The sequence below is a fragment of the Uloborus diversus genome, chromosome 3, assembly GCF_026930045.1.
Source record: "Uloborus diversus isolate 005 chromosome 3, Udiv.v.3.1, whole genome shotgun sequence".
Lineage (NCBI taxonomy): Eukaryota > Metazoa > Arthropoda > Arachnida > Araneae > Uloboridae > Uloborus > Uloborus diversus.
This window is the reverse complement of record NC_072733.1, coordinates 73,136,545-73,150,102: the sequence shown is the minus strand read 5'-3', so window position 1 is coordinate 73,150,102 and position 13,558 is coordinate 73,136,545. Positions and strand designations below refer to the sequence as shown.

The window sequence follows — 13,558 nt, the reverse complement described above, 5'->3', positions numbered from 1 at the left end:
AATTCACCCAGTATTTTCTATACTATAGAATATCCCCCCCCCCTTGTCAAAAATTTTTTAATCCATTTAGTCAAATTTTTTTAGATATGAAAAAAAAAAAAAAAAAAAAAAAAAAAAAAAAAAGGAACTGCGCATGCGTAAACAAATGTAACTGCGCATGCGTAAACAAGATTATCGCGCGAGATAGGTTGTTTTCTGATTATAAAAGCGCGGTATTTCGACGTTTTCATTCATTGTAACTCGTGTCTCTCGAGAGATTTGCAAAGAACAACAACAACAACACCAAAAAAAATATATATAAAATGGATTTTATTGAACTCAACCCGACAGACGATGAACATGAACAATTTTTCGTGGAGCAACAAAATGATGAAAATGATGGACGACAATCTACCACCACCACCAACCCTACAGACGACCAATTTTTCGTGGAGCAACAAAATGATGAAAATGATGGACGACAATCTACTAGCACCGGAAAAAGGCAATTTATTGACGGGAAAAAAAATTACAAGAAACGAAAAGTGGAAAAAAAAGTTTGTACACCGAGTCGATCGGTATGCGTTTCCGAAACGGCACAAGAATCTAGAAGAATTTTATTTGCCGACGAATTGAAATCGGAGAAAAAAAATAGACCCATTTCGTTTTTTTCACACGTTCCGGCTATCGTGGCAGCTCATCCTCAAAAAGGATACTCTGTGAGTAACGGAATAGCTTTCCTGAGTCGCGATGGACCGTTCGAAATGAAATATTTAGTGTTTGACTTGGGAAGATTGCATTGTTCCGAAATGTTATTTGCCGCGAATGGTCCGACTTATAATTTATTAAAGAAATACGCGATGGAAAATGGTATACCCATGACTCAAATGTATATGGAAGGTATGATTGAAAAGAGAAATGAATACTATCGCGATAATGTATGTCCCAGTTGCTTTGATCCGGATTGCCATCGTTTCGAAATGATGTTGGCATCACGACTCTTGGTGGATGTTTGGAGAATGCCGATTGTTCATTGATTTTTTTTATTTGTCGTAGCCTCGATGCCACAATCGATAACAGAAACTTACATAACGTGTCGACGTCATCAATTGATAACGTTTATGGACGTCATCGCTGCTGCTGTGTATATAAAAGCTCGTTCTCTGGAGCAAAAAAGACTCATTCTATACCACCGTAAAAGGTTAGACATGGAAAAAAATTTGGATGTGTTTCCCGACGTATCTGTCGTGGACAATGTTTTGGACTTGAACGAATTGGATCTCGAGATGCTATGTAAAAAGACGCATCCATCTGAATTTATTCAACGGTTTCGCTCGCTATCGATTCCGTTCATTTTTTACATAGAAATGGATTCGCACAGAGTTCGATTTGCGAGGATAGACAAAAAGACTGCTCTGGTCGAAGAAAATTTCCAGCGGAGTTTATTCGAGGGATTGTCGTCCAACGAATTGCGTGCGTTGGAATGGTTCAAAGTACACAGAAAATTAAAAAGACCGATTCTTTTCGATGACTGCTGCGAACAACAACAAAAAAAGACTACTACAAAAATCAAAAAACAAAACACGGATCGGCGGTTGAGTTTTTTGTACAGAAACATTTTTCTGGTGAAATATGGTTTTACGTTTGGATACAGGAGCGTGGCGGCTGAAGAACATCACGTGATCCAAACGAAAAACGTGCCGATATTCTATTACGAATTAAAAAGAACCTATTCGGTGCGAGAACGAAATTTCTCGGACGTGGATTTTGGTCATTTTAGGGGTTACGTGTTGCGTCCGGACAGAATTTTTGCGATAGCTCCGGAAACGACGTATGTGATCGTGACCCCTCAAAAATGTTTGTTTTCCTTTTTTAGAATTAAATCGTCGAGTTTATCCGATTTGAAACTGAAATTTAAAATTGCAAGGTTCAACGATGAAAGAAAATGTTCCGTGAAAAGTCTTTATCATTGTGCCACATATTGTCCTCAGCAGCAACAACAACAACAACAACAACAACAACAAATGATATTCGTCGAATTTGTCGTACAACCACCACCAGAACAAGGAGAGCAAATCGAATCTTTGAGTGCTACCAATGACGTTCTTTCATCATCATCATCATCATCTTTCACCATGTATGATCAGATATCTCCTGTCACGAATGACGTTCCTTTAACATCAACATCGGTCACCATGTACGAACCGATATCTCCTGCTAACATCACGGAAGACGTTCCTTCAACATCATCTTCGATCTCCATGTACGAACCGATATCACCTGCTAATAATAATAATAATACTAATAATGCTACGGAATACGGATCAAGTCTAGAATTTCAACCCAAAACACCACTAATAGATTTGTCTATATTTTCGGAAGACTGGTTGAATGGTGATGACATCGATTTTAACAATCTTGATATTATTAATTTTTGAATGTACAAATTGAATGTTTTTATCTTTGTATTGTATGATATGTAAATAAATATGATTTGTTTTTTTTTTAAAAAAATATATGTGTTGTGTATCTTTTGTGTTTATCATTTTTTTGTTGGAAATGGAAACCTTGAAAAAAAGATTATCTATAAAAAAAAAAATTAGAAACATTGAGGTATAATCTTGGGAAGAAAATGAAAGTTAAATATATCTTAATGATGATTAATTGAAAAAAATAATAGCTGTTTTATATTAACAAGATTATATGTTTTGCGAAAGTCAATTATTATAATTGGTATTCTGTTGAACGCAGTCCTAATTGGAAAATAATAGCTGTTTTCGCGCAATGGGTTACAAGTTTCGCGCAAGTCAATTAATATAATTGGTAGCTGTTTTATATCAACAAGATTACATATTTTGCGAGAGTCAATTATTATAATTGGTATTCTGTTGAACGCTGTCTTAATTGGAAAATAATAGCTGTTTTCGCTATGGGTTACATGTTTTACACACGTCAATTATTATAATTGGTAGCTGTTATCAGGTTGTTCTCACTAAATCGTACGTGACCCGTTTCTGAAAATAGTTTTTGATTTATTTTATATGTTTTTTTTTCCCTTTTTACAATCCAATATTGGCTCGAAATATAAGGAGAAAAAAAAATTATTTTTATATAAATTGAATGATCAAACAATTGCAAATCCAATATTTAATCATCAAATTTTTATATATATATATATATATATATATATATATATAATAATTTTTTTCCTTATATTTCGAGCCAATATTGGCTTTTCAACTGCTTCATCATCGATACCCTAAAAAATCGATACCGTATAGTGTAAATCGATGAAAATTTAATTTTAACCATCATCCACACGAATCCATTATCGATTTTTTCTCTGGGGTCCCGTCGCTCTAAAAATTTTTTGAGCGACTGTCCGAACACCGCGATATACCACAAAATCGAAACGGTCGCTCGTTTTACGGTACTCGTATGGTTAGGTATGGTTTATTTATTCGGGGTGAGAAGAATGTCCGAAACGAGACTGTCTACGACTGTCAAAAAGAAAATACACACACGACACGCTAAAAAACGAGAGACCGTCTCGATTTTACGGTAGTCAGAATTTTTTTAAAATTTGAATCGCTGAAATAATATTGCAGATAACGAATGTGTGATTACAATTTATTGATTACCCTTTTGAATGTCCTCGAATAAATTGTTATACTGCAATGTATTGGATCTTCGCGATGAACGATCCATGTAAAAAATAATTTGTAACATGCGATTTTTAAAAAAAAAAATCAAAAGATTGTTTGCTCGTTAATGTTTGTGTATGTGTGTGTGTGTGTGTGTGTGTGTGTGTTTTATTTTGATAGAAGGCCGTCTTATGGCGACTGTATTAATTTTGAAATGAAACGTGAAACTCAAAAAAGGCTTGTGTGTTTTATTTTGATAGAATGCCGTCATATAGCGACTGTATTAATTTTGAGATGAAATGCGAGACTCGGAAATGTTTGTGTGTGTGTGTTATTTTGAATGTAAAGATCGATATAGTTTTTTTTTGTTGTTGTTGATAGAATGCCGTCATATAGCGTTCTGTAATAATTTTGAGATGAAATGCGAGACTCGGAAAGGTTTACGTGTTTTTATTTTGAATGTAAAGCTCGAAATAGTTTTTGATAAAATGCCATCATATTGTGTTGTGTATTTATTTTGAAATGAAATGTGAAACTCGGAAAAGTTTACGTGTTTTTATTTTGAATGTAAAGCTCGAAATAGTTTTTAGAATGAAATGCGAGACTCGGAAATGTTTGTGTGTGTTTGCGTGTTTTTATTTTGAATGTAAAGCTCGAAATAGTTTTTTGATAGAATGCCGTCAGATTGTGTTTTGGAGATAAATTTTCAGACGAAATACAAAACTCGGAAATGTTTTTTGATCATACACCATCATACAACATTCAATGTTGATTCAAAAATTGAAACATAGTTGTGTAAAAAAAAAAAAAAAAAAAAAAAATATATATATATATATATTTTTTTTTCCTAGATGTATTTTTATCGTTGTAACTTTTCCTCCAAGGGTGTATTTTATCGTTATAACTTTTCTCGGACAGAGAGAGAAAGAGATAAGAAAATGTTTCATTTCAGGGATGTGGCTCGTTATACATACAATATCGAAAAACAATTGTTTAAATATTGTTGTTCAAAATTCACTGCAAGTATATTCGACAGTTTCGATGATTTTATCGAAGAGTGCGAATACGTATCGTTTAATTTTGTTTTTGAAGATGATTATCATGATGAAAAATGGATTTTTGATTATTTTTTAAACAATTTTGATGATCCCTTACGATGCTGCGTCTGTCGAGAACCTGAAGAAAAAGAAGAAGAAGAAGATGGTGTTAAAAAGCATATGAACGATTATGTACTTTTACCGTGCTGTTTTAAAGCGATGCATAAAAAACCTTGTTTTCGAAAATGGTATTACGATAAGAATTACAAAAAAAATACAAAAAGATGTCCTTTTTGTTACAAGTTGTTCAAGAAAGAACGTGCGTTTTTTAGCGACAAGGCAGAGCATTTAGCTTTCGTATCTAAATTTAAAACGATTGCTAAACTATTCGGTGAACGAGACGACGACTATCTGGATGGTGGTTTTGGATTTGTTTCTAAATGTTGTTCGGATCTTTTTTTCAGATTTCGATCGGCGTCGGTGTCTTATTTTTAAATGTACTGATTGTGAGGAACACATGAAACCGTTAGTCCAAGAAATTAAATGTTTTTTAATCGAGCTTTATCAAGATATTCGTTTTCATTTGAAATTAATCGATCGGTTTGGTGACAATTCTTTTTTAGAAAAAAAATGGGGATTAAAAAACAATTGGAATGCATTGATTCGATACGTATCTGACCGATTGACGAAGGAGTCTTACGTTTCGAATCGAATCCCTTTAAAAGTTCATCGCGACGTAATACGCAAAACGTCTGGTAAAGCAAGGTTTTTTTGTAATGCTTGTTATGAGACGCAATATGTTTTTCATGTTGAAGAATTGAAAACATTTTTTGGAATGTTGCAGTGTTTAGACAAAGAGTATCGTAAAAAAAATAGGATCGACATCAATCGGTACGATAAGTGGTCGAAAGAAAATTATAAACGTTATCATAGATTTTGCTTTGAGGTATCGAGACAAAGAATATGGAAAAAAAAAAAAAAAAAAAAAAAAAAATATATATATATATTTATATATATATATTATATATATATATATATATATATATATATATATATATATATATATATATATATATATATATATTTTTTTTTTGTGTGTGTGTGTGTGTGTTTCTTATCTCTTTTTCGGAGTTGTATAAATTGAAATACATTTTACACTTTGAATATTTTCTTCTTCGTTTCATGCTGCAATTATGATTCCCATTTATCGTCGTGAGAATACGTGGCATGATGTGTTCTACTATATTTACGTTCATCCATCGACATTTTTCAATTTCTTAGATAAATACGTCTTCACCTGTCCTACCGGAATGTATGTGATTATCAGCGGTATTTTTGAACGAGAACCGATCTATGCAACGTTTCGAAAGGAAAATGAATTATTTTTGTTCGATCCCGATAACAATTGCCCGGCAACACGACGTTTTGTGCTGCAGAAATATGCCACCGTTTCGAATTCGGTTTGGTTCCTGAGTCTCGAAAATATTCGCGCTCTTATTAAAACGATGGATACGAAATATCCGACGTGTATTTTGGAAAATTCTGATAGAAATGTACAAGTTTTTGTAAAATCGTCGCGATGTGATGAAAAAGATACTTGGAATAATAAATTCGAAGTGAAAATGTGTCGAAAAAGTGAAAATTTCGTTGGATATTTCGAAACCTATCCTTTGAGAAAATATAGTGGTCTCGATAATCTCGTAGATCTGTTTGATGAAAAAAATGATGAGTAGCACCCTAAAAAACTAAATTCCCGAAAGCGAAAGTTCGATCTACTAAAAAAAAAAAAATATATATATATATATATATATATATATATATATATATATTATATATATATATATATATATATATATATATATATATATAATATATATATATATATATATATATATGTTTTTTTTTTTTTTTTTTATGGTATTTATTTTTGTTCGACTTTGCAAGAGCCAAGTCAAAAAAAATGGTCGATCGAGAATTTGAAGAGATTTTACAAATCATCTTTCCTAAAGATGAATATGATTCCGTTTACAATACTTTGTACAATTTCAATTGGAATCTAAATCCTCATCATCGAGAAACGTTTCGAGAACATTGTGTTAAAACAGGGAGATGGATGGATGTATTTTGCAAAGAAACTAATGTTTTACAAACCACGTACGAAGGAATCACTTACGCAAAGATCATTGGTTTCATGCATGATATCGGTAAACCATTTGTTCAATATTTTACGCCTGGAAAGAAACGGCAATTATTCGTGGGTCACGCTCAAATTTCGGCTCGCTTATTCATGATGCGTTTCAAAGAGCATATTCCGCACTCCGATTTGATAAAAATGGCAATGACGATCGATTGTCACATGTGTTTTTACCATTCTTCGTCCGAATGTCAACAGAGAACAAATGCGGTGTTAACTTATTATCCGAATTTACCCGAAACCCTGCTGTGTTTTCTACATCAAGCCGATTTAATGAGTAAAATTCCGGCGTTACCCGTGTCTCCGTATCAGCTCCCTTTCGATACCCGATCCGTGTTTCGTTTTCGCAAAGATAGGAAAATTGTCATATTTTTAATCGGACCATCTGGTTCTGGAAAAAGTTCGATCGCTCGATCACTCGTTTCGGAGTTTCGGTATAGATTCGAGAATCGTTCAATTATTCATATCGAAAGAGATTGCGTATTGATGAACATGGCACGAGAGGGCGAAACATATCAAGAATGTTATCGCAGAGTCCCTAAAAGTACTTTACGACAATCATGGGAAGACACCGTCCGTTTATCAGCCGAAAAAGCCGATATTCTGATCGTCGATACGGTAAAAAATTATTATTGGTTGGATACGAATTTACATTTTTCTCATCATTTTCGAATTGGAATATATTGCGTTCCGTGGCAATATTTTCATCCGACTGCTCGCGGTAAAAGTCCAAATATTGCCTTTCCTCCGGATTATCGAAAATGGTCCGGATATCCGACACTATTAACCGAAAAATGTTACGGTCGTTGGCAATTGGAATTGGGAACTGGTATTTGGGAAATTGTACCCGATATCGTCGAAGCGTATATGAAAGAAACTCTGACGCGTCAGAGTTTGTACCAACAACCATTAATATCGGTATTATGGAACAGGTTTGGCGAAGATGCGATTAAAGCGCAATATGTCCCGAAAGGAATAAAATTTGATATCGAACACGCTTTGGGGGTATTTAATATCGTTCGAGTGACCTACACATCGGGAATGGATAGCACGTATGGTCCTACTCGTTATTATCGAGGCGAATATTTGTTAATGCACCCTATTACGAATTACGCGGTTCCTTTTCGATCTGGGTTACCGACCTTTGCGATAAAAACACCGTCCGATATGGGTTGTGACGAAAACGTTACTAAAGTGATCGCGACGCCGAAATACGACGGAAGTTTAATCAATATTTTATTTGTTCCGAAAAAATATTGTCATTTCGAAACGTTATGCATGCATTTCGATCGAGTATACAGAAATCGACACGGACTGTTTTTTGTCGGTTCGAAACAACGACTGATTATGGACGAATGGTTGAGAATTCGTTTCGACGCGGCTATTCGAATGAACTTTGAAGATTTTATTAGTAAATACGATAAATATATTGTCGAAAATAATGATTTGACGATATTTCATTTCGAATTGATGAGCGCGAGTAATTCGAAGGAATTAGCCGTCTATTATTCCGAATCGTTTTGTAAATTTTTAGGTAAGACGACGATCGAAACCGAGAGTATGACAAATACGTTTAAATTGGCCGATCCATCTGATCATGTTGCGGTCGAACGATTTGATTTTGAAAATATGGAATCGTTCAATTTATTCATGCTAGAACAACGTGAGCGATTGATAAACGGTGACGAAAAGGTGGAACCGGAAGGATTTGTTTTATACTGTTGGAATGACGAAGGACGGTTAGAAAATGTGATAAAAAGAAAATTTTTGGAATATTTAGTCGCACATAATCCAAAAAAAAATTCGGAAGACTATCGAAAACTCGTATTAGAAAACGTTCACGTGTCTAAACGATTTCATAAAAGTCGTGAGTTTACGATAGTAAAAAAAATCGACGGAGAAATTTTTAAATGTTTACAAACAGAAATGAATCGCTTTTTAAACGAAGCAATCACGAAATCAGCGGGAAGTAAAAAAGAATTTGTTTCGTACATGAAAAGCCAAAAGGAAACGGTGGATCAATTTCAAACGGACTTGAATAAATTGTACGATAAAGTATGCTTAAAACAAAAACGTATTTTAAACTCTTTCTATTTACATTTTCCGGATACGATTAGCATGATAAAATCGTTATCTGAACCATTACAAAATTACATTCAAATGTGAAAAAAAAAAAAAAAAAAAAAAAAAAAAAAAAAAAAAAAAAAAAAAATATATATATATATATATATATATATATATATATATATTTTTTTTTTTTTTTTTTTTTTTTTTTTTTTTTTTTTTTTTTTTTTTTTTTTTTTTTTTTTTTTTTTTTTTTTGCTATCTTATGTTTGGATGTAATTTTTTCTATAAAAATATTTTTACCTTCAAACGTGAAAACATATAGACGATGGATAAATTAAAAGTGATTCTCGACGATGAATTTCACCGTAGAATGAACGAGATTCCCAATGTGGTAACAATCAATACTGTCCGTGAATCAATACTATTGGACGTGGCGAAAATTTTAAAATTACCACCTCCTTATTCGTTAGGTGATAAGAAAATGAATGATACTTCCATTATATTAATAAGTTTTGAACATTTGGTCGAATTGAGTCGGATTTGGACGAGATTTTTAAGAGAGCGTGTTTCGGCGGATGACCAAAAAATTGTAAATAAATTTGAAAGTCATGGATTATATGTTCCTCTAAAAGACGTTACCGAATTTATCAATGTTTTGGACAAGAAAAATAACAAAGCGTGTTCCGAAGAACTTAATATTATACTCGCTGTAGATGGATTTTTTAAAAATATTAAATTTTATGTAAGAAATTTGAATGAACTCATGCCTCTTCATAGACGAGAACATGTTATCGGAGTTAGAAATATGTATCGTGAATTTAATAGCACGATAAGTATACCTCGAATATCGACCCGTGTTATATTCTATACACTTTTACGTTTTTTTTCAAAGTTGAATGATTCTAAACAATTAGATGTACGTATGAAATTAAACTATATTATGAAAAAAACAGAAAACATTTTAATGAATGAAATGATTAAATATGATGAAAAAGTAGATACAAAACTATATGATAAATTAGAAGAGGTATATGCTAAAAATATGACACAGTTGAACCGAATTGCTTTGGAAAAGTTTTGTGAATTAAAAAGTTTTTAATTTTTATTATTCGGAATAATAACATATTCAAAAAAAAAAAAAAAAAAAAAAAAAAAAAAAAAAAAAAAAAAAAAAAAAAAAAATATATATATATATATATATATATATATATATATATATATATATATATATATATATTTTTTTTTTTTTTTTTTTTTTTTTTTTTTTTTTTTTTTTTTTTTAAATACAATTTTAAGTACTTGAGATGTGCTTGTTTGCAATGTGCTGGACAATAAAATAATATGGGTGATAACGTTACTTATAAATATCATGAAAAATTACCTCGAAAGAAGTTGGAAAGAAAACGATATTTAGCAGAACCTTGCCGTGAATGTAAAGGATATTTCGAATGTTTACCTTCGCCCGATCGTAATATTCAAAACAATTGCAAGCATCGGACAAAGTATAAAACGAAACCTACTCCCGAATATTTTTGGGAGATTGATTTTCCGGACACACCGACTCTTTTCGAAAGGGGATATATTACGGAAACGAAAACTCTAGATCAAGTTCAAAGAGAAGAAGAAATTGTAAAACAAAAGGTTTTACTCCAAAAACAACAATTGTTGTCGAATTTAAATAGAGAACCCGCTTCGACGGCTGAATCTCGTTGGGAAAAAGATGACGATGACGATTTTGATTGTTGGCACAAAATATTTGAAACGCCAAACGTTGAAAATAAAAAAAAATTAAAGACGGATGTTGAAACAAAATCTACTGACGATGAAGAACCTTTGCTTCGGGATCATCTCGAACGGTTCGTGACATTTCCAATTGAGTTTAAGGATATTTGGGACATGTATAAAAAAGCAGAAGCTTCTTTTTGGACCGTCGAAGAAATCGATTTATCGCAAGATGTAGCGGATTGGGAAAGCAAATTAAAACCCGAAGAAAGATATTTCATTTCACACGTGTTGGCTTTTTTTGCGGGGAGTGATGGAATCGTCGTGGAAAATTTAGTAGAGCAGTTTACGCGACAAGTCAAAGTCACGGAAGCAAGACATTTTTATTGCTTTCAGAGCATGATTGAAAACATTCATTCGGAAATGTACGGTATGTTGATCGAAACCTTTATTCGCGACCCCGCAGAAAAATTGAAATTGTTCCGGACCATAGAAACTTTAGATTGTGTTAAAAAAAAAGACGAATGGGCTTTAAGGTGGATTCGAGATTCATCGTGCAATTTCGGCAAGCGATTGGTAGCATTTGCCGCGGTAGAAGGAATTTTCTTTTCGGGATCTTTCGCGGCAATTTTTTGGTTAAAAAAACGTGGTCTTATGCCCGGATTAGGTTTTAGTAACGAATTAATTAGTTGGGATGAAGGATTGCATTGTGATTTCGCCTGTCTTCTTTTAAATCGATACGTTAAACATCGACCGGATTCAAAAACGATTTATCGAATTATTTCGGATGCAGTGCAGATTGAACAAGAATTTTTAACGCAAGCGTTACCTGTTTCTTTAATCGGTCTGAACGTAAAGCTAATGAAAGAGTATATCGAATTTGTAGCTGACCGATTACTGTCGGAATTAGGATGCGATGAGGAATACAGATACGGTGCAGAAAATCCGTTTGATTTTATGGAAAAATATAAGTTTGGAAGGTAAAACAAATTTTTTTTCGAGAAACGAGTAGGAAGAGTATGCAAACTTTCACAAAAAAAAAAAAAAAAAAAAAAAAAAAAAAAAAAAAAAAAAAAAAAATATATATATATATATATATATATATATATATATATATATTTTTTTTTTTTTTTTTTTTTTTTTTTTTTTTTTTTTTTTTTTTTTTTGATGATTTAATAAAATATTTAGAGAAATGTAAAATTTTTAGAAAATGAAAATGGAATGTGTGTTTTATCGTTGAATAAACGAAACGGTGTGTATGTAAGTAAGAAGTATGGCTTGTCGTTTGAGTTCAGATTTTGAATCTACTTTTTTAACATTGAATAATCCGTTTCGATTATTATCACATCACGACCTTTATGATAACGTTTATGATTTGCATCATTTATTTTCAAATACTTACGACCACTTTTTAGAAATGCATGTTTCGCGCTCCGATACCGATGAAGAAAACATGGAACCGTTAATAGATATTCCTCAAACTTCCGATATTTTGATTCCCGATTATCAACGCGACGATGGGTCTGTCGATAGTGATATTTATAGCGATAGTGATAGTGAGTATGAAGATTATTACTTTGATGAAATTCCGTTTTCTTATAGTACGTTGAATTCGATAATTCGTGGATATGAATTTCCGATAGACGAAAACTACCGATTGTCCTCTGTTTTTAATATAGACAATTACGATGAGCTCGATTATTTATTTAACGCTTCTAATGATGAACAACGAATGGTAAATCATCCTTTAACAGATGAAGAAATTGACGAATTGGAAACAATAACGATTAGTTCAGACGGAAATTCTTTCGATAATTGTCCAATTTGCTTAGATGATATCGAGGTAAACGAAACAGTCATAAAATTAAAATGCAGTCACATATACCACAAACATTGTTTAATTCCTTGGCTTAAAAGGGTAGCAATATGTCCCAAATGTAGAAATTGTATAACAACGTAAAAAAAAAAAAAAAAAAAAAAAAAAAAAAAAAAAAAAAAAAAAAAAAAAAAAAAAAAAAAAAAAAAAAACTAGTGTATATGTAGGTCATATTACGTTTCTTTTTAGATTAAGATATCATGTTTTACAGATGGTTTTCGACCCCGGCTTTGGAAGATGCATATGGAATGGGAAAATGTTCTACCGATGAATTTAATGAAATTATAAAGTTTACTAAACGAAATATTTTGACTGTAAACTCTGTAGAATCTTTTTATTTACTAAAACAACATGTAGGTGTAAAAGTTTTAAATCAGAGCGAGTGTGATGATAAATTTACCGTTTCGATCACGCATTGGCCACATGATAAATCAATGTGCTTGAAATTTTGTAGATCAAAACCGACTGAATTTTGTTATGAGACGCAAGACGGAAAACCACTCATTTATATTTCCGTATACGAAGGACACGTTTTTGAAAACGAACCCATCGATAATGAAGAAACTCTAATAGTCGAGGAATGGGAAGAAGAAGAGGAAATGTTTAGACGCAATTTAGAAAGTCAAGTAATGGATGAAAACGAATCTACATTAACGGATTCCGATAAAGAAACGCTCGAAAATCGTCAAAATGATTGCGATACAAAAGTCGATGACGATCATTCAAAAGTTGTAAAAAATAATGATGCTTCGCATGAAAAAGATTCTGTTGATGAAAAAATATTGGTTGAAGCATCAAACGAAATAAACGTTGCAGATATAGAAATAGAAAAAACAAATGAAGGAAACTTGTGCGAAAAGGAAAATGAAACAAATGTGTCTGATGATAATTTAGATGAAAGTTTAAGTGATAATAGTTCGGATGAAAATTTTGAAGAATGGGATGACAATAATAGCGAGGAAGAAATTGAAGATGTAAAAAGTTCGAAAAAAAGGAAATTGATTTCCGATGAAAATAATGACGATGAAGAAATCAAGAA

General features: G+C 32.3%; 2 protein-coding genes across 2 annotated transcripts; both read left to right on the top strand.

The window, feature by feature from the left end:
* Positions 1 to 302: 302 nt before the first annotated feature.
* Positions 303 to 2,417, top strand: LOC129218798 (probable serine/threonine-protein kinase dyrk1). The gene is made up of 2 exons (XM_054853119.1): positions 303 to 484; positions 1,856 to 2,417. Exons 1-2 carry the CDS (start codon positions 303 to 305, stop codon positions 2,415 to 2,417), a joined length of 744 nt encoding a protein of 247 aa, XP_054709094.1.
* Positions 2,418 to 10,712: 8,295 nt separating this feature from the next.
* On the top strand, positions 10,713 to 11,655 carry LOC129218797 (ribonucleoside-diphosphate reductase subunit M2-like; the record flags this gene model as incomplete). Its single annotated transcript, XM_054853118.1, is given in 2 exon segments — positions 10,713 to 11,606; positions 11,608 to 11,655. Coding segments are annotated over 2 exon segments (942 nt in total), but the record flags the coding sequence as incomplete, so codon positions are not given.
* Positions 11,656 to 13,558: the final 1,903 nt, after the last annotated feature.

Bases quoted from the DNA above. Each gene is read 5' to 3' on its own strand.
- LOC129218798 (XM_054853119.1), top strand. From the start codon at position 303: ATGGATTTTATTGAACTCAACCCGACAGACGATGAACATGAACAATTT. The intron at 485-1,855 runs GCAATTTATTGA...TTCCTTTTTTAG, and splicing joins TCTACTAGCACCGGAAAAAG to AATTAAATCGTCGAGTTTAT.